This window comes from Schistocerca piceifrons, chromosome 1 (assembly GCF_021461385.2).
Source record: "Schistocerca piceifrons isolate TAMUIC-IGC-003096 chromosome 1, iqSchPice1.1, whole genome shotgun sequence".
Taxonomy (NCBI): domain Eukaryota; kingdom Metazoa; phylum Arthropoda; class Insecta; order Orthoptera; family Acrididae; genus Schistocerca; species Schistocerca piceifrons.
In genome coordinates this window covers 386,102,374-386,123,583 of record NC_060138.1, presented here as the reverse complement: position 1 = coordinate 386,123,583, position 21,210 = coordinate 386,102,374, and the positions used below count along the sequence as shown (strand labels likewise).

Below are 21,210 nucleotides of genomic sequence, written 5' to 3'. Positions count from 1 at the left end.
AATAATTGATAAATATGGCTACATCCATACCTACAACACAAGAGGTAAAAAGTAGGTAATAACCCACTTTGCATGACACCTAGGCATTTGCAGCCTGTGCGGGAAGTTGAAGGGAATGTGTTGTCAACACTGGAGGTCATGAGAGCCCAGAGGGCCAATGAAATTATGTTTCAGCAAGTTGTTGAGTGGCTGGTGTAGTGGCTGCGGCCTAGCTGTTTCAAGGGAAGTAAAACGTCGTTTTTCCTATAATGCTATGGTACATTTCAGCCCATTTGTCACATGCAATGGTTAAAGGCATCAGTGCCTCAGAAAATAGTTCAACTTTTTTAACCATTTGCCTAATAACATAACATATCTGAGGGGTAGCAAAGTAAGTTTTCAATTTAACCTAAATTCAATTCTCCTGGACAACTCATGTTACATGGCTGAATTTTTAATTTAAATCTCATATGCTGTAGAAGAACTAGTTTTCAAGTGAAGTTTCATGAGCAAGACAAAAAATGTGTTCATTTACATTAACCCTAATATCCAGTACACTGGCACATTCTATGCATTTCTTTTGAAAGAATCATTCAAATGATCCATGGAACATGTAACTCACTAAGAGGATAAAATTCAATAATGGATCATATCCAGGAGAAGACTGGGCTTATTTATTTCAGATACGACACAAGCAGATGCTCAGCCCTAGACTCGTCAAAAATATAACAATGAAGCGAAAGCCTGTGGGGCCAAAGGATATCAGACGTTATTTTGGTAACCTGAAGGAAGCAACTGCAGATGTCCCTCCTTCAAACTTGTGGATGATTCTGGTGTCAAAGCTGTTTTAATAAAATATGGTATCAAATATCCAGAATGAATATGAAATGCATGTGAGGCACGTACAACTATTATGCACTGGAGGAAAACTAATGGCTCCACTGTTTATTAACTAGCAAGAAATTATTTACAAATAATGGCAAAGAGGTGGATTGCCTAAGGCTTGTTATAACTGAACAGAATCTGGCTGGGTAGATTTAAGAACATGTGAAGAAGTGTTTGTGGAAACAGTATTAGAACTGCTCCAGAAACTCCCTGGAAAAAAGATGTTCACTGGGGACAATTTAAGTTCCCATGGGAGTTATTAAGTCATTATTAAATGCAGAGACAATATCATCATTTTCGTGTGCCTACCTCCTAATTCTACCCATCTGATGCAATTCTTAAACATGCCTGTGTTTTGGTCAATGAAGGGCTCATCATACCAACAAACTGAAAAAGACAGAAATGGAAGAACGATGTGCAACAGCAATTGAAGTGGCCTTCCCCAAGTTAGTGAACCAGTTATTTGACAGGATGAGCACCACAATTGAAGCAGATCTAAAATTTGGGTTCAGATCTTGCAGAATATATACCTTCAATCTGGACAATAAGTTAAGAAGTAGCTTCTTGGAAGCTGAAAGAGAGAGAACTTGAAAAACCAAATGTTCATTTCTGCAGCATTTATAAGAAGCACAAAAAGACACTTTGGGCATAACTGAAAAGAGGGGTGAGAAAATAAATGTTCCTCCAGGTCAAGGCTTTACAACTGATAACTTTCCTCAGGAAGACCCTACTCACCCAGTTACCAAAAGGCAGAACATTTCTTACAGGAAGAAGAAAATCATCAGTGATGACAACAGCTCCTTTGAAGATGGAGATTCCTGTATCAGCTACACAGAAAGTGGAGATGAACTGCCAACAACTGAACAGCATTGCATAGGAAGTGCTACAGGGGATGATAAAAATAAAACTCGGTGAAAACATTTATACTGCCAGCCTGTCTTCTCACAACAGCCCAAATCTAATCACAGAAGTTGCTGATCACATTGTTGTAAGCTACAAGGGACCACACTGCCCAGACCATGTTGTTTTAAGTGAAGGACTTTAACGTGTCATGTACGGAAAAATGTAGCAAATACTGGAAACGGCCAACTGCAGTTCATGAAATTTGCTACTCTCAAGAACAAATAGTACACAAGCTTCCAATTCCCAGACAAATATGTAGAAGGGAGATATTTCCTGTTGACATGAAACCTTGAAAGTGTATCCCTCAGATATTGTGACTTTAGATTTATTTTCTAACACTATTAGTGAGTTAAGTACATTAGTAGTGGCTGATTTAGTGTTATTTCAGCATAATTTTCAGTAATTTTATCTAAAACAAAAGCAACTAACAGACTCAAGAAAAAATATTTTTCTGTTGTCAATAGATTTAGCCAGCTGTCTTAGATCTTAAACACACATATCTTGATGGGATGAGAATGGTACACTGGATCTCGGCTACGATTTTCAGAGGTTTTTTAACTAATACTAAAATGACCCCACTTTAGGGGTAGCATTAGTACAAAAAGAAAACTATTTCAAAACATACGTAAAACACATAATGGTAATAATGACAGCTGAATAACTTGAGGAAATGGGATATTTAATTTGAGAGAGAAAGCAGGTGTTTCTAAGAAACACAGTGTGACATGTTCAAAAATATGTCAAAACTGTACTAAACTAACCCCATCTTACAGTATGTAATGCAGAAATGTGTTTGACAAATGGAAATTGTAGGAAGTGTTAACACTTACAAGAAATGTCTAAGTGCTTTTTGCTGTAGGATGTAAAGGGAAAAGTTAGAGCAATTGTAAAAATTGCCAAAATTTCATTGACTTTTGGCTCCCGAAAATTTAGCACAGGGTTCTTGAGGTTGAAAACTTTGATTCTACACTAGAAACAACCTACATACGACATATCAGAACTTAAGCCCTTTGGTACAATACAGTGAATCTGCCAACTGAACTATATACTCAGATCAGACTATTACAAGACACAGTCATGATCATGTATGAAATTTCTTGGTGCTGAACAAACCAATATTTATCAACACCAAAATATTTAACTTCTACTAGTTCTGCATTTCAAAACCAAAACTGCAGAACCAATAGCTCCAGATATGAAACACTGCAGAAGTGAACCTCTGTTTATCACAACATTACACTCATTGAAGTGATGTGTTCTGATGACTTAGTAAAACAACATATGTATCTAAGGAATTACTTTCACATCAATTTGGTAAAATATTTTCATTCTTTTCCACTATTGTACAGGATATCTGATCTTTGCAACTGAGTTTGTAGCAAATAAAATTTTCATTATCCAGCAGCTTATCTTGGTGAGTATGACAAGCTTTATTTATTTATAAGCTATTGGACAGCCCCTGCTTAAAATTTACTAAAATATGTATCAGCAGCCTGAACCAACAGCATTAAGCAACAAACCTTTTCAATCTGCAAAGGTTTATATATGTTCACCCATTCTCCTCCTCTTCAATTCTCCCTCCACACTTGCATAATTTCTTCCCATTATAAAAAGTTTTACCTTCAATTAAACCATTTCAAGTGTTTCATCAAAGTTTTAAACAATGCTATTTATAAAAATAGTGGTTAAAGAGTTCCCATTTTATACCAGAGTAATGCTTTTTCCTCTCTACTTTATATCAACCCTTAAAGTCCTCATACTTAATATAATGTACTCATATATACATACCACATACACAAATAATCACTAATAGAAACCTAACAAGTGGTCCTGCATTTTAAAATATACAAAATGTTTCAATACTTTCTTCAAAATATAAAGGTGACTAGTTCTCTCACTGAAAAATGTCACAAAATAACTTTTTAATGTTATACTTTGGTCTCTACATGCTGAGACAAAGCTGCTTCTTTCAATAGCTCTGTGGTAGCTCCTGACTGTTCAGCAGCAGCCGTCAAACGTCGCTCAATTTCAAGCACCAAGGAAGCCCTGCAAGCACATATATATTATCCTTCCTATTACAATATATGGCTCAATTTATCCCACAATAGTTGTACCAAGAATAAAATTTACTATACAAACCTATATGCTTCATATCGCATTACTATTTCCTCCAGTTCTTGTTTATATAAACGTGTTAACATGGCACTAAAACAATCCAATTCAGGTAATCTGAACATTTCCCATCTCAACTTGTGATCCAATTCTTTTGATGCTCTGGAGTACACAACTAACCACTGCGGTATTTCTGCCAATGAAAATTAGAATAAATTTATTAAATAATTTTATGCAAACATGTATAACACAAAACATACCCATTTAATTATGAGGGTTATTTCTACATGACAAACATCAAATGCAAAACACTATGGATAATTTCGCATACCAAAAATTAATACAACAGCAAGCAAATGTTTACTGAAATTGAGTACATTTTAGTTCCAGTCCTCTAAATACAGGAACTTGTCATAAAGAAGGAAAAGTGCTGTTTGTTGGGATGGCCACACACAGGGTTGACTTCCTTCCTGGTCATAATGGAAGATGGTTTTTCTCCTGGAGTTTGTTGTTCTGGTGACATACCATCACCACCTACGGTATGTTCCTCTTACTTTATTAGTAATTATACATTCCCTTGTATGTTCATTTTTCACATTCACAAAGCACCACATTTTCATTTCCACCCCATGCAGAGCTTTTTCATATCCTGTTTTGGTTGATAAGTATTATGAGCTGCATACATCCACCAGGCAAATGACTGATCTATGAACACCCGTAAGTGGTTTGGCATTTTCCTCTTACACAGCACTCCTGTGACTTGGCACTATTCCAGCCACAAGTAACTAGAGCTCAAGGCTCTGTTCAAAGTTGTAAGATGGCTGAAGTATTGAAACTGTGTATTTTTGCTGAGTGGTTAGTTCTATATAACAATGGTGCCAGTAGTTAAATGTCCACATCCCAGACAAAAAAAAAAAAAGTTCAAATGGCTCTGGGCACTATGGGACTTAACTTCTAAGGTCATCAGTCGCCTAGAACTTGGAACTACTTAAACCTAACTAACCTAAGGACATCACACACATCCATGCTCAAGGCAGGATTCGAACCTGCGATCGTAGCGGTAGCGCAGTTCCAGACTGTAGGGCCTAGAACCGCTCAGCCACTCTGGACGGTCATCCCAGACATTCAAATTTTTTTTTTTTTACATTTCAACTCTAGCAATTCAGCTCAGGGTCTGATTTTTTTCCCAACTGTCAAAAAATCCCATCGTCAGTATATAATACCACCCAAGAATGGTATGTCTTAATATCTACTGTCATTGTGTCCAGAGACAGAATTAACAGGAGGCGTGAATATGCAGACCCTTGGTGCACACCAACACTGAATGGTACATAAGGTGAAATTCCAGCTGAGCAGTGAACAACACTATTAACCTTGTGGTACAGAGACTGGACAATGCACATAGGCTTCTGGAGTGCTTTATACGGGTTGGAGTGAAACCTTGCAAAACCTTTCTTGAGGTCCAGAAATTTCAGATGTAATAGTTATTTTGTTTATCAGCATTTTTCTGCTCGCAGAAGGGCTGCATGCATTGTATCTGTTTTTCTGAGGCTTCTGAAATTTTGACAATATTTCATAGATAACTGCCATAAAATGCACACAAAAAGTTTCATTTAACAGAGTGAGTGGGCTGCACAGTGACTGGTGTAGTCACCGTGATATATTTTAATAGTGATACTAGTTTGTCAGTCTCAGCTAAACTGCCATCAATGATGCTACTGAGCAGCACAGTAGAAGTTTCAGCTGTTCTTCATCCTAGCATCTTCAGTACTTCAAATGACATCTTGCCTCTAACGATATTTAGTCGAAGTGGCCGGAAAAGTAAATGATCCTGCCACATGTGAAGGGTTTCTTCATTGAGAAAGGTGAAATTCTGCTGAAATTCATCATGAAGTATTTGGCATTTATGAGTATTCAGTGACAAGCAAAATAAGAATGAGCTCGGATTATGGAAACTCCACTATTATTGGTGTTGTTGGCGACATTTGAGCAAACTGTAACAGGTGAACTGAAGTATCAAAAGCTGCATGCAAATGGACACAAAAATTGTTGATAGATTATTGCAACACTGCACTTTGATTTTTCAAAGATGCTCATGCAATGAGGCGCCTATCCATTTTCATACACCTCAGGTGGTGGTATGCTTCTTAAGGTTTAGAAGTTACTAAACCACTGGAAGTTCTGAATGGGCTGAAACATCAGACAACACAATTCCAGAAAAAACCACCTCAAGCAATTTCTAGAAAACAGAAAAAGTAGACACAGCAAAATTAAATGTCTGATACAATGAAAAGTAACTGCTTCTTTTACTCACTAGTATCCCCACAATTAACAGGTCTACACAGTGTGACATCCCACGTCAAATATTCAAATTTAACTCACCTTCATTCAGATAAGGATTTGCAGGAACAAGTACACTGTGAGGATGAAAATGAGTATGTCTTGGTGGTGGTGCAAGCATTCGTGGTTGTACTTCCATCTGAACTCTTGCCTCTGGCTGGTAAATGTAATGTGGTGCACAAGGATGTTCATATTGTGCTTGTCGGGTTATATGACTGAAACAAATGAGTTACGTAAGAAATTCAGCACAACAAATCCAGTCAAATAACATTCTAATACAATATTTACATCTCAAATGCCAAATGTTCTCAATGTTTTCTGTTGACTCAATAGTGTGTATACATTACAATTGCTATCATTTTTCATATCTACACAGGATTTCTCTATTCACAGAATGCAATTCTAACATTTTAAAATGTTGTAACTCATCTGACCATCAGTGGACACACATTTATTCCCTGAATACTGTCATCTGAATATTGAGCTTGGCACTACTTTGTAAATGATAGAATTAGGTAGTATCTCACTGACATGGAGAAAGAGCTATATTATTCACTACACAAACTATTTTTCAGTGACATTTTAATCCCATTTAAAGAATTTTCTCCTCCACTTAAAGCTTAACTGCTAGCTTTCTTTTTTTTATAACCTTATAAAACCAGTGTAGTTATTTCAGCAATAGTTTCACTTTATCAACATTAGATTAATTAAATTATACTGCAATTAAATTTCAGAAGATATTACTTATCCAGGGAGGAGTGGGTGTAAACTACAAGTAATCTCCAATACTATTTTTTATAATATTGTAGGTCCAGCTATTCTCTGAGAAAACATGTAAGTGTTTCATAACTTCAATATACAGCAGTTAACATGTCATTTAAAATGCCACGAAGTATTTATTCACTGCCATTTTTCAAAAGTTCTGCAAAAATGTGAAAACTATTAACAGCATTTCTTTATTTCTACATAGACTGCCCCTGGTAGCTGAGTGGTCGGCGCGACGGAATGTCATACCTAACGGCCCGGGTTCGATACCCGGCTGGGTCGGAGATTTTCTCCGCTCAGGGACTGGGTGTTGTGTTGTCCTTAGCATCATCATTTCATCCCCATCAACACACAAGTTGCCGAAGTGGCATCAACTTGAAAGACTTGCACAAGGCGAACGGTCTACCCGACAGAAGGCCCTAGCCACATGGCATTTCCATTTCTACATATGTAAGTGAGTGTATCCCAAAGTGGAAAACACACTTGCGCGATGTAAACAAATCATGTTTAGACATCATGGCATGGAAAGAAGCCCTTGGCGTAATGTGTAGAAGTACTGCTGGTAATTACAGGGTGAGAAAAATGGCCACTAATATGACTACTTTTCCTCAACTAGTAACTGTTTCTACCACTACATGTTGCATACTTATTCCTTTATTTCCGAAGTATGTTTCTACTTTCAGTTGTTTCTTGCTGTCCTACACAATTAGTTACCAACTGATAATGTCTTTTGATAACTACTAGGATAATTCATCAACTCATACTTGCATACAGAAGGCCAGAAATTTATCCAGTTTCATTTCATACTCTATCCCTTTCCCAAACAGATTTTTTGAAACACTAATTTGCATCAGCGTTGTAACTTTTTCACACGTCACAGAATGATCAAGCCATGAGAAATACAATTTGTTCACCGAAAGATCCAATAAACATTTGTGGGGGCGGGGCGGGGCGGGGCGGGGGCGAGGGGGGGGGGGCGCGAAGAGATAAGTGAGAGACTGTATAACTAAATGATGGATATAATACCGATAATGATAAATCTGCATCACTGATTATGTAAATTGAAGGGGAATGGGGAAGAAAGGAGAGAAAAAGGTAATGAACTAATGATATCAGCTGCATTGGAACTGTGTGTGGAATGAGCAGCAATGAATGAAAATGTGCACTGCACCGGGACTCAAACCCAGAATCTCCTGCTTACTAAGCAGTTGCATTAAACATTGCATAACCCAGGCACAATGTTTATTGCAAATGCACAGCCTATCTTGGTATGCTCGCCATCCAACTCACATTCCCGCCTAGCGCTGCCTATCAACAGTCCCCATCCATGTACGTGTCCTCCATGCTCACTAATTTTAGATTACCATTGGAGGTCGAGTGTAAATGTGCATCTACACTAAAGGTTGTGGATTTATTGTCCTGCAAAGTGAATTAATTACATCACTGCTTGGTAGAATCTGCAGCTATGATACGTATTATGTAAATGGAAAGGGGGCAGGGAGGAAGGGAAAGAAAAAGTAAAAGGAAGAAACTATGTATTGCAGCAAGAGTTCACATATTAACCACATGTTTTTATAAGTGGTCGGCCAACCAAATGTACCAAGGGAAACATTTTTTGCTAAATCAGTCAGCTACTACTACTATTTTTAGCCTTTACTTTTGTAATATGTATAAACTTGAGTCTAGAGACTACACACTTGTTACTGTTGCCTATTTTAATATACTGATACACATCTGTTTGTTTTAGGTGGACCAAATATAGTAATGTCACTGGCTATTCAGCTATATTTCATTCCCATCACTGCTCACAACAGATATTGCCAACATACAATTTGAGGTTGGAGCATAGAGAACCATTTGTTAAGTTTCACCATTTGCACTACACCACAAGATTAAGCATAAGTCTTAACCTTTTGCTGGCTATCTCGAGAACCAACTATCAAGATTAAAAATTAAACTTTTTCATACAGCTATACAGCACATATTAGCAAACAAAAACACAAAATTCTGCACAAATGTTTCAAATGTCAATTTGATTATGTGCTGATTATATTAGCAGGAAGGTTAAGAAATTTAAGTATTAAAAATTGAAATTAGCAGTCAGCGCATATAAAATAAACTTACTTTACATAGTAAACACCATATTCAGGGGATTCTATCCTCTCCCAACCTGTCGGGAGCCCTTCCTTCTCCAAAGGATGACTCCAATGAGTTGTTTTTGTATTGTGGTCTATGTAATACTTTCGACCTCTCATTGTATAATCAACAGACCATCCAGGTGGCAGTGGCAACTCTTCTGTCTGATCAATTGCTGTAACAAAGCAACAAATTAACTCATTATAAATAATGAATTTTATATGAATTATTCAATGTGATACTTAAAAGCTACACTGATTTTAAAATCTTGTACCATCTGTTTTGTTAAACTGGAAATTCAAACTGATGATGATAAAATAAAATCATCAATTTAAACTAATGAGACTCAGAGTATCACAACAATGTAAGTATCTGTTGTCTGATACTCAATAGTATATAAACTTTATAGCTAAATGAATTAAGCTCAAAGGAAAACATTCATTATCTGACATAAAATACATGAACCTGTGGAAGCAAATAACCATATTTAGAATTCGTTAGGATGTATTTCTTGATATTTTACCAACAAAAAAACAATGTAGTGGCTCCAGTATCTTAGTTATGGTTCTAAAGGGTACTGCTTGATGTTATATTTATATGTGGAGTTGAGGATTTCTGGAGAGAGGGAGGGGAGGGGTGTGGAGAGAGGGAGGGGAGGGGTGTGGAGAGAGGGAGGGGAGGGGTGTGGAGAGAGGGAGGGGAGGGGTGTGGAGAGAGGGAGGGGAGGGGTGTGGAGAGAGGGAGGGGAGGGGTGTGGAGAGAGGGAGGGGAGGGGTGTGGAGAGAGGGAGGGGGGAGAGAGGGAGGGGGAAGAGAGGGAGGGGGGAGAGAGGGAGGGGGGGAGAGGGAGGGGGGGAGAGGGAGGGGGGGAGAGAGCCAAGGGTTTAATCACATGTAAAAACACACACAGAGTCACTGCCGGAGTCACTGCCATTTCTGGGTGCTAATAAATATTTGTAAAAAAATATTATTTTTTAATAGGTCTGCCATACTTTAAAGGAGTTTTACTGTTTTACGGCTTTGTGTACAACTCTGAAGGTGAAACAATAAAACTTAAATGCTGCACCCTATCTTCACAGCATGGGATGAGTGGCAGGTACACCACATTTTATGGATTATTGGTACCTGTTTTAAACTTCCTGGCAGATTAAAACAGTGTACTGGGCCAGAAGTATACATGTTAACAGTCCCAACCTGGCACATAGTTTTAATGTCAAGAAGTTTCAATAAGGTGCATCCGCCACTGTAGTGTGAAAGATTCATTCTGGAAACAATCTTGTATCATGTAACTAAGTCAGTTCTTTGCAGCATCCTTCCTTCCAGAAGTGCTAATCCATCAAGGTATGCAGGAGAGCATCTGTGAAGTTTGAGAAGTACGAGATAAGTAGTGAACAAACTAAAGCTGTGAGGGCTGTTCGCGAGACATGCCTGAATAGCTCAATTACTGAGAACACTGATAAGCAACTTTCCAGGTTCAAATCCATATGCAGCAGTTATAACCCACTAGGAAGTTTTAGATTCTTTCATAACCATCAAAAGAGGTGACAGAAACGAATCAGTTACCAAGGAAATCCATGAATTACTCTTGTGATCAGACTGTACCTGAAGTTTTATTCCCAAATGTGAAACTGCCACATTAGTTAACAAGCAGGGGGAAGATGCATCTAGAGACATTTAACAGAAGTGGCATACTTCAACAAAAATCAAGGATCATACTGCACATATCTATGTATCAATCACAATGAAAACTTGGCAGAACATTTCAGAGCTGTTTTCCACTCCACACTGTTTATGGATCTATAACCTTATGTAACTGCTCATGCAAAAATAGGCAATCTTCTTGTTGACACTGATTATTATCAACAGTTATTCTCTAATTTCTCCCAATATATTAATTGATCAAACTGTCCACTGATGTACTAACAGTTCACTGTCTCATGCGAAAACACTATTTCAGTGATACCACACATCCCCATCATGAAGTGTGCTGACAAAATTACCACTTTGATGAGTGCATAAGCAACTGACAGGACCCCCCCCCCCCCCCCCCGCCCCACCATCTCCTGCAGGATGTGCTCTGTACACAGTCTGTGCCAGGGGGTGCACATCAGGTGGCCAGAGAGGTGGTTGTATTGGCAAGTGTGGTCAGCATCTCACTGCTGATTTCCAGGCACTGCTGAGGTAATAGACAAGAAGACACTTGTTAAATAAAATGAACTGGCAGCCAGGATGGACAGAGTGCCAACATCCATACTACAAACCCATGGCATTCTCTTCACCAATGTAGCCACCTTCAGTGTAGACAGTGTACAGCGACCCACACGAGATGTGGGGTGAGGGGATATAAAGTCAACCTATGCACCCTGGTCAGTTCATATGCATACCTGACAATAGCGTCATACTTGAGGGCCAAAATACTGTCCCTCTGTGGTTACTGCCAGTTACACACGTGGTAAACATCATCAGGAAATAGTTTTGCGTTCTGCAACTATGCACTGCCATCAACTGCTTGTGACACATGACAATTTTTGCTGGATCGGAACTCAAACTGCTCAGTGGTCACATATTGTGAGTAGTCACTTAACAACTTTGGCTATAGAAGCATGCCTCCCGGACTGATCTGCGTTCTGCAACTATGCACTGCCATCAACTGCTTGTGACACATGAAAATTTTTGCTGGATCGGAACTCAAACTGCTCAGTGGTCACATATTGTGAGTAGTCACCTAACAACTTTGGCTATAGAAGCATGCCTCCCGGACTGATCAAAACTGCCACATGTCACTGAGTCACAACCCTTACACTTTCAGTCTTCGCGATTCCCCAACAGACTAAAATGGCAATATGATATTTGCCTCCTTGTGCGGGAATCACAAACTGTGTGAGCATAAGAACTGTGACTACATGGCATATGGAAGATTGACCAGCCCAGCTGGCATGCTTGGACAGCCGAAATGGTAATAACTCATGGTATACAGGAAACCCAAGTTTAAGTTTGAGTCTGGCACAAATTTTAACATGTTACAAACAACTGACATCAGTGCACAGTCACAGAATGCATTTTCATAAGTTACAGGTGACCTGAAAAATTATCGGACTGGTGAATCTAAAATGAGCAGTTGTTTATCAGTATATTAAAATAGGTAAGAGTGTGTGTGTGTGTGTGTGTGTGTGTGTGTGTGTGTGTGTGTGTGTGTGTGTACACTCAAACTCTTCCTATTACGAAAGTAAAAGCTAAATAAAAGAAGTAGTAGCTGACTGAGTGTGCAAAAAATGCTTCTCTTGACACATTTGGCTGCTGACCACTAACAAAAAACATGGAAGGAGCAGGCCACCCTGATAACAAGGAAAAGGTAGTTAACATATGAGCTTTTGCAGTTAAACATGACTGTTTTTATCAGAGACTAAGAACAGTAAGAAACAGCCAGTAACAGGCATTAAAATACTCTACCCAGTAATTTGGGCAGAAGTCCAGATAACACACAAGAACTTGAAACCTATCCCACACTTATCTCTCAGTTATTTAAAACAAAGAAATAATCAGTACCAAGAAAAATGCTGCTCTCTTGTCATAATATAAATGTGGTGATACTCCCCAGCAGAGGAGGTGTCTGTGGGTCACAAGATTGTGCCCTATTCTCTCTTTAAAAAAAAAAAAAGTAATAGCACCTGGGATAGCATGTGGTATTATTTATTTATTGGTCCAATAATCAGTTTCGTACATTGTTTGTACATGTAATATAGGATAGTGGTAAACCCAGTTAGTTTACAATACAGTAGTCATTTTGACTAAATTGCTGACACAATAAAAATGCATAATAATGTAGGTTGGTGTACTACATTGCTTCTACATGTGATAATATCAGTTATTAAGTGAGATGACATGATAAGCACAATGTAAACTCTATTATGAATTGACAATTAGTGAAATTCAGTAAATGAGGCTTACTTATTATGAAGTTCCATAAACTCTGACAAAGAACAGAAGCAGTGGTCAAGCAAAAACTGTTTTAACTTTATTTTAAATGCATTTAATGTTGGTATGCATTTTAGTTAGGAAGGCATATTGTTATATAACATAGCTCTAGAATGATACACTCCTCTTTTGCATAAGTTTGTATTTACTGTGATCCTTTGTAGGTTCATCTTCTGTCTAGTTTCATATGTGTGTATATTATAGTTGTGTTTGAAGAGATTTTTCCTTTTTTAAGATGCTCCCTTTTGTGAAAATTGGTATTTCGTATATATACAAGCTAGGCAGAGGCAATATTTTCAGAGTTTTAAGAGGGGGTCTACAGGAATCCTTACACTTAGCTTTTTTTATCACCCTGATAATCTTTTTCTGTATTTTAAATGTTTTTTGTAGTATCACTATTTTTGTTTTAAGTGTCCACTGCTGCCTTCTCAGCCTGGTATTTCCCAGTATTCCAACGTGGCTTGGCATCCGATAGAATGGTATTCCCTTCCCTCTCACTGCAGTAAGTAAAGAATACCTTCAAGCTGTCCCACCATTGTGTCTGTTGGGTATATTTACTTCAGTGGGGCACTTCTGGATTCACAGGAGATAAATATTACATCATTTTATCCCATATGCTCCAGTACATTTGGATTGTATACAGTTTAACATCGAGAACCATAAACATGTCTGAAAATCTAATCCTAATGACATGGTCAGGGGAGATTACTAAGCAGTCAACAGTAGGGCCCTTATTAAAGCTGTTACTGTAAATAATTGTAAAATGTTGCAGCTAATCTAAGAGGAATGAAGGTTTGCTTTTAGAAATAAAATCTAGTGTACAGGATTTATTGTCCTATGTCAACTTTAAAACTGGCCTATGCTTCACTACTAACCAGGGAGAATACTTGGTCCAAACATTCAGCTCCATCGAACCAAGCCTGTTAAATTATTCCTTTGCTTCAGTGCCAAATTGTCTTGTTGCTCCTTTGGAATTTATGCATATGTTCTACTGGCACCAAATGAAAATTAAAGGCTGGATAATGGAACTGCCTGATGGTTAAAGGTGATTCCCAGGCTCAGCATAAGAAGCTGAGGCCCAAGACCATAAATGATTTATTGAGACCAAAAATGATGTCCTCTAGTCAAAGTTCAGATTCATTACACAATGAAGATTGCACAACACACACACACACACACACACACCACACACACACACACACACACACACAGAGAGAGAGAGAGAGAGAGAGAGAGAGAGAGAGAGATATTTGACGCCTGTTGTTTTTAGCCCTTAATTCCAGCTTTCTTAATTACTGTTACTAAGCAATAGCCTCCAGATTAGACAACAACAAAAAAGATGTCCACAAAGAGAATCAGATAGGGCTCCTTCCCCAGATTCAGGAAGGAGATGCAATTGCTTTCCTCTAAGTATGAAAGTCTGAATCATTGTACTAATTCTTGTCAAGAATGCTATTTGTTCTCTCTGGCAATGTGCATTTTTGCCTGAGCAATGTAAAATACTGCACAGTTTTAAGCAGGTGGATTGCAAAGGAACTTGCACAATGCCGTCCACTTGTTCTGATGGATAAATGACATTCATTGCTCATCTTCCAGGTTTAAGAGGGCTCCAAGGTAAGGATATTAGCAGCATTGTGGATGACAGTAATGATATGTTCTACCGCGTTGCCGATGTTGGCTTCGTGTCTGAATATAGACAGTTTGCCCACAGCATGCACTGTACACTGAAGTCTCTGGGGAGGAGAAAGGGACAGCTGAGTTTGCTGTGTTATCCATAGATTCATAACCAGTGAGATAAAGGAAACATATGGTTATTCTTAATGATGTGCCTACATCAATAGCTACTGCCTGAAGTTGAGTTGTGAGGATAATGGCTACAGAATGGCATGTATCATGGGTGAATACTGCCAGTCCACACACAGTCCTCCTTCCTTTGTGTGTGTGTGTGTGTGTGTGTGTGTGTGTGTGTGTGTGAAATTCTATTGGTCACTAATCTTCTTCTTCTTCTAAATATACCTGGAAATTCCTATGCCAGAGTGATCACTTAAGCAGTCTACACTGAAGTCTGGCACTGAAGATGATTATTCTACTAAGTGATCATCTCTACCACATTTTACCCAAGTTGCCTTACCATTAAAACCAACTGTTGAGTGACTATATATTTGGCATAGTACTGCTATAGATTGATTCTTAAGATCTTACCTTCATTCACATAAATCTGAGCTTAATGTGCTTCTGTTATACTTTCCACTTACCATGCCATTTGAAGTTCAACATTATCCACATCCACGACTTCTCTATAACTTATGATATCCCTATTGAAGTTCAAAGCTTGTTTTATGCTTACTGAATACTGACCCAAATCATTCGTATTCAGAAGTGAGGTCGCTTTCCAAAACATAGCAATCTGAATCACAAGTGTTCCCCATGCGAAGCAGCAATATTTTACCAAGTTTTATTCACAAATAAGAGGGACATTTTCTCGAAGTATACTTCTTTTCCATCACAAAGATATCTTGACACTGTTGTGGCCTATTATAACAACCAACATTTGATTTTTTCCAATTCATTTTCAGGGGGACTACTCTGTCAACCCGTTTTAGTTGGGTACTGAAGATCTCTAACAGCCAACCTACCACTGAAAGATTTGTTTCTATGTTATGAGGACCTACGAATACTTGAGAACCTATATGGCCCACAGGGTGGAGCAGGAGCTCAGACCTCTCACTGAAAGATTTGTTTCTGCATTGATGAGGATCCACATATATCACCACAAACATTTACAGACCTGTACAGCCCCCTGGGGGTCTCAGCCAGTGATGGCAGAGTGTGGTATAGTGAAAGGTTATATTTGTAGTATGGAAAGGGAAGTAACGCAGCAAAAACTTTGGGCCAAGATCACAATCCACGTCCTTTAACAAGTCGTTCAATAATTCTTCTTACAGGTATCGTATCTGGAACCATGGTGACAGCACATCACACATCTAGCTTCCTATGTACAGGGTATATATGTGGACGTGGAAAAAAATTCTGCATTTTCCCAGATTTCCCGGTTAAAAATACAGTGGAAACACACTTTTTCCTGTGTGAAAACACATTTCTTCCCCGAGTGAAAATGAACTATATCCCAGGTAGTAGTACATTTTTGTTTTGTTTTGAGTGACAATATACTTTCCCTCAGAGCTTTAAAACTTATCAATCCTTTTTTGTTTTTTGTTTTTTTTTTTAATGGTACAGATTTTATACACTGGCATAGAAATTCCTGGCACTCTAGGAAATGAAACCCAGAAAAAAACAACGTGTTTCGGACTGATCTTTGATGTACAGAACCATGTACAGTACATTGTGTATTTTCATATTACAAAAGTAAAAATATGAATTCCACTAAATACTGCACACTAGCTCTCGACACCTTGAAATCGAAATTGCGATGCACTTTTGTCAGCCAATCATTGCTCCTGTCACCATTCAGTTTTGATTATCCAATGAAATGTCGTCTTAAATTACAGTTCAATTTTGTTTATGTTAAGAAACATGAAGTATTTGATATTTCAGTGACAGCAGATATTCATAGCACAGGGTATGTGATGTAATCAGCCTATAGCAACATAACCATTAAACAGCACGAACACACAAAAAGGAGAAGTTAATGGTTTAAATTAATATATATGCAGTGTAGCTACACGAAAAACTAAGCGTTCACATATAATATTGTTTGTGAAAAATTTTTTGCTGTTTTTTTCCAAGGGTGCGGTTAGACAGGATCCTAGCAGCACAGCTTAAATTCCAGCAGCTGAATATTTCTGACAAGCGTGATTATAAACTTCACTGCTGTGCACTGAACATTTCTGGGTCATCTGGTTAAATAAATGTTCAGTCAAGCACTTCAGCTTTTCCAAAGAACAGCTAATAACATGTGAAATTGCTCAAGAGCTCACCTTGCACTTTTTGTTAATAATAATTATACTTTTTGCCATTGTTCCTACAGAATTTGCAATCAATGAAAGAACTAACCTTCAAGCTTGGTGATGCTACCCTTTAAAATATATCAAACACAATTGTGCCAGTAAAATTTTAAATAATGACATAAATGGCTGGTCTTTTGGGCCCAAAATTTTTCTAAGTGGCTGGTCCTCAAAGTGTTAAGTTTTGAATCAAATTCAAACGCTCTGTAATTTAAGAAATTCATCGCACATTCTCACATGTAACACAATTCATCTAGCATTAAAGGAAACTTACTCTGAAAGTAACACGTCTCAAACCACAATTCACAATATTTGCCTGAGGGCTATTAGAAATATAAACTGTTGTGCTGTCATGCTCATCGAAAGCAATCTGTTGTTACGAAGTATTGCACAGTCTTCATCATAAAGCCTTTGACACATTTTGCTGTTGGCAGATGCTTGTGTGTGCAATGTATTTTGTTGTAAATGGCATATTTTCTTTCCAACTAAAGTTGTAGTTTGGTGTTTCTCTCTCAGTTACATTTTATTGCTGCAGTAGTATTCTGCAGTACCAGGCTAAAGTAAAATTATTTCTTAGAGTATCAGTGCTTACCAGTTAAAATTACAAAACTTCAACTGAAAATTAAAACAACAAAAAATTCACAGAATTCTAAAAATTCTGAGGTTTTTCCCAGCTTACCTGTTTGTCCCAGGGCATATACACCCGGTAAAATAAAAATTATGTATATTTATTTTCCAATTTTGATTATCCAGTGAAATGTCATCTTAAATTACAGCTCAATTTTGTTTATATTAAGAAACCTGAAGTATTTGATATTTCAACAGATTCATTTGTCTGGCAACCTTAAACTACATTCTGAATGTGAAATAAATGGAAATTTACACTGCAAGTCTACAGGATTTCCCATATTTTGAAATTAAGCTTAACATGTAATTAGTACCTTGTGAGGAGTTCTGGTCTCCTTGAGCTTGCTGGTGTGGTGATGAATGGGCTGGTGCATTGTGGAAGCTCTGGTGTGACTGTCTAGGTGTGTGCAGAGGATGGATGCTCACATGCTGATTATATGGCACAGGGACCTATGACATTTAACTATCTTTTAACACTTTTAAAATAACAACAAAGTTAGGAATGTTTAAAAGAGAACAAATTAATGACGCTGAATCTATTTACTGAAACAAAAACAATACTACAATGTTGAATTTTATTAATTTTGTTATTAATTGTAAGTAAGTCAAAAACTTTGCACAAAACAGAAATTTATAATTACATAGCAAAAAGTTATGGATATAAAGAGCATTTCCAAATTGAGCCACTAATATACAGTGTCTGGAACAAAAAAAAATTTACGGTAAACATTAAAGCACCTTGGTACATTTCATCAATGCAGAATACTGGTATTTACATTGCAGAATTTTTTGTGAACTTTGATACAAATATAATTCCATTTAAACAAAAACTCCATTCTCTCACTCACTATTCACATCACAATGACACAATATTACGAAAAGGAAAGTTGCTACTCACCATATAGCAGAGATGCTGAGTCGCAGATAGGCACAACAAAAGACTGTCACAAATGAAGCTTTTGGCGAGTAAGGCCTTCGTCAAAAATAGACAGATAGTGAAGTGCTGCAGGTTAGATGGAGAGCAGGTGAGAGGTGGGGGGGGGGGGGGGGGTAGTGGAGAAGGAGAAAAGCAAAAAGACTGGGTGTGATGGTGGAATGAGGGCTGTGTAGTGCTGGAATGGGAACAGGGATGGGGCTGCATGGGTGAGGACAATGACTAACAAAGGTTGAGGCCAGGAGGGTTACAGGATCATACAATATATTGCAGTAAAAGTTCCCACCTGTGCAATTCAGAGAAGTTGGTGTTGGTGGCAAGCATCCATATGGCACAGGCTGTGAAGCAGTCACTGAAATGGAGGAAGTCGTGTTGGGTAGCGTGCTCAGCAACAGGGTGGTCCACTTGTTTCTTGGCCACAGTTTGTCAGTGGCCACTAGTGGAAATTTAGCTTGTTGGTTGTCATACCCACATAATGCAGCACAATGGTTGCAGCTTAGCTTGCAGATCACATGACTGCCCACAGGTAGCTCTGCCTTTGATGGAATAGGTGATGTTAATGACCGGACTGAAGTAGGTAGTGGTGGGAGGATGTATGGGACAGGTCTTGCATCTAGGTCTATTACACGAGTATGAGCCACGAGGTAAGGGGTTGGGAGCAGGAGTTGCGTAGTGATGGATGAGTATATTGTGTAGGTTTGGTGGATGGTGGAATACAACTGTGGGAGGGTTGGGAAGGATAGTGGGCATTTAAGGGCATGACAACATTCTCCTTGTCATGCTCTACTTTCTTTCACTTTACCTCTATCAACCATTCCTTCTGTCCCTTAGGGCTTCCAACACCCCCCCCCCCTCCCCCCCCCCCCCCCCCACACACACACACACACACACACACACACACACACACACACACACACACAAATTGTACTCTCATATCTGTACTTTTTTGTTCATAAATCACTACTATATTTTTCAGATACATGTAACAAGTGCTTTCTGTCTACAGTCACTGATACCTGTTGATATGGTGATACTCTATATTCTTCCACACGAGAATGGTAGACCGAAGAATTTCCATAGTTTACTTCATGGTGGATTGGAATACGTTCATGTAAGTCAGTAGCTTCTGTTGATCCACGTACAGAAATATAGCTGGGACTCAGCTGAGGTGACTGCAATAATAAGCATATGCACTTTCATGAGGAAACTTAACAATTTCAAGCATGCAAATTATGTACAATATAGCTGTGAACCCTTTAATTCACTAATTACATTGAAACCTTCAGTCATAGTTCCAAAGACTCCAAATGTACAAAGTACAAGCCAAGAAAATTATTATACAGATCAGTGTGGAAGAATCTGTTGTTCTAATTTTGACAGAAATCTTAACTTATTCAGAGATTTTTTAACAATGTAGGAAAAGATAGACTGATGTTTACTGTAGAAAAGTCACATTAAGTTTCAGAGAGGCACAATCAAAAGACACTTACATAAAGACTTCGGCCACAGCAGTTCATCAGCAAAAGAGAAACACATACCATTCATACACACAAACACACACTGCGCACACATGACTGCCAACTGCTGGAGTTGGCAGTCATGACTGCATGAGATTTGCTCGCTTGTTTGTATGACTTGTGTGTGTTTCTCTTTTGCTGATAAAGGCTGTGGCTGAAAGCTTTATGTAAGAGTCTTTCAATTTTGACTGTCTGCAACTTAATGTGTCTTCTTTACGGTAAGCAGCAACTATCTATTCCAACATTGTCCACATTCCTTCCTGGAGTTTTCATTATCTTAGATTTTTCTTTTCCAAGTAACCTCTCTTCACAATGAAGTGCACACAACTATGCTCCTGCGGTTGAATCGCTTACCTGCATTTTATTCAGGCTGTACTCAGATCCAGTGTACTGGTTGAAATATGTATGACTTACTGAAGGAACCAAAGCTGTTCCATATGTTGTGGGAGGCAAACGTGAATTACTTCCACTTCCATCACTGCCACTTCCACTACCCACAGACATGCTTGCAAACCTGTTAAAGAAAAATTACACATTCCTATAATACCATACATAAAGAAAAATTATGGTTTCCATATGTTATTTATTAAGTTATTTTCATCCTACATCTGTATATGACTGAGCAACTTGCCCCATTTAGTTTAACAGTGGAAAACGCTCTTAATATGTCACATTAATTGAAACAGAATTTTGAAAATACATTACTCCAATATAAGTTATTCAATTCTAGTAAATAGAACATCTGCACATTACAAAATTTAGCAGGTGATATAGAAACTGTATGAGTATTCACATTCATCAGTAGCAGTCTTGTGAAACAGGTCAGTAACCTAAAAGTGGTACGAGAAACGTATTATATACCATGAAACTCATTACCTAACATGAAATACAGTCAATTTCTTCCACAGAGGCACATTACTGAAGATTTTTAAAAAGTAATGAATCATTAAGGCTACCCTTTCTTTCGCAACAGACTTGATAAATTCAGTGACTTACAGGAGAATTTCCACTTGGGCTGTTCAATTTGAAAAGCTGCTTTAGCTTGCACTAATAATTAGTTTTCATGTAAGGTC

At 38.1% G+C, this 21,210-nt stretch overlaps 1 protein-coding gene across 1 annotated transcript in view; it reads right to left on the bottom strand.

Annotated features, from left to right (window-relative positions):
* Positions 1-3,135: 3,135 nt before the first annotated feature.
* Positions 3,136-21,210, bottom strand: part of LOC124801919 (scaffold protein salvador) — a 56,803-nt gene continuing 38,728 nt past the window's right edge. The window contains exons 5-11 of the mRNA XM_047263108.1: positions 20,492-20,651; positions 19,637-19,792; positions 18,001-18,136; positions 9,109-9,295; positions 6,262-6,434; positions 3,907-4,072; positions 3,136-3,813 (exon numbers count right to left, since the gene is read on the bottom strand). Of these exons, the coding sequence (XP_047119064.1) occupies positions 3,696-3,813; positions 3,907-4,072; positions 6,262-6,434; positions 9,109-9,295; positions 18,001-18,136; positions 19,637-19,792; positions 20,492-20,651 (1,096 nt within the window). The 3' untranslated portion in view covers positions 3,136-3,695. The remainder of the gene's footprint in view (positions 3,814-3,906; positions 4,073-6,261; positions 6,435-9,108; positions 9,296-18,000; positions 18,137-19,636; positions 19,793-20,491; positions 20,652-21,210) is intronic.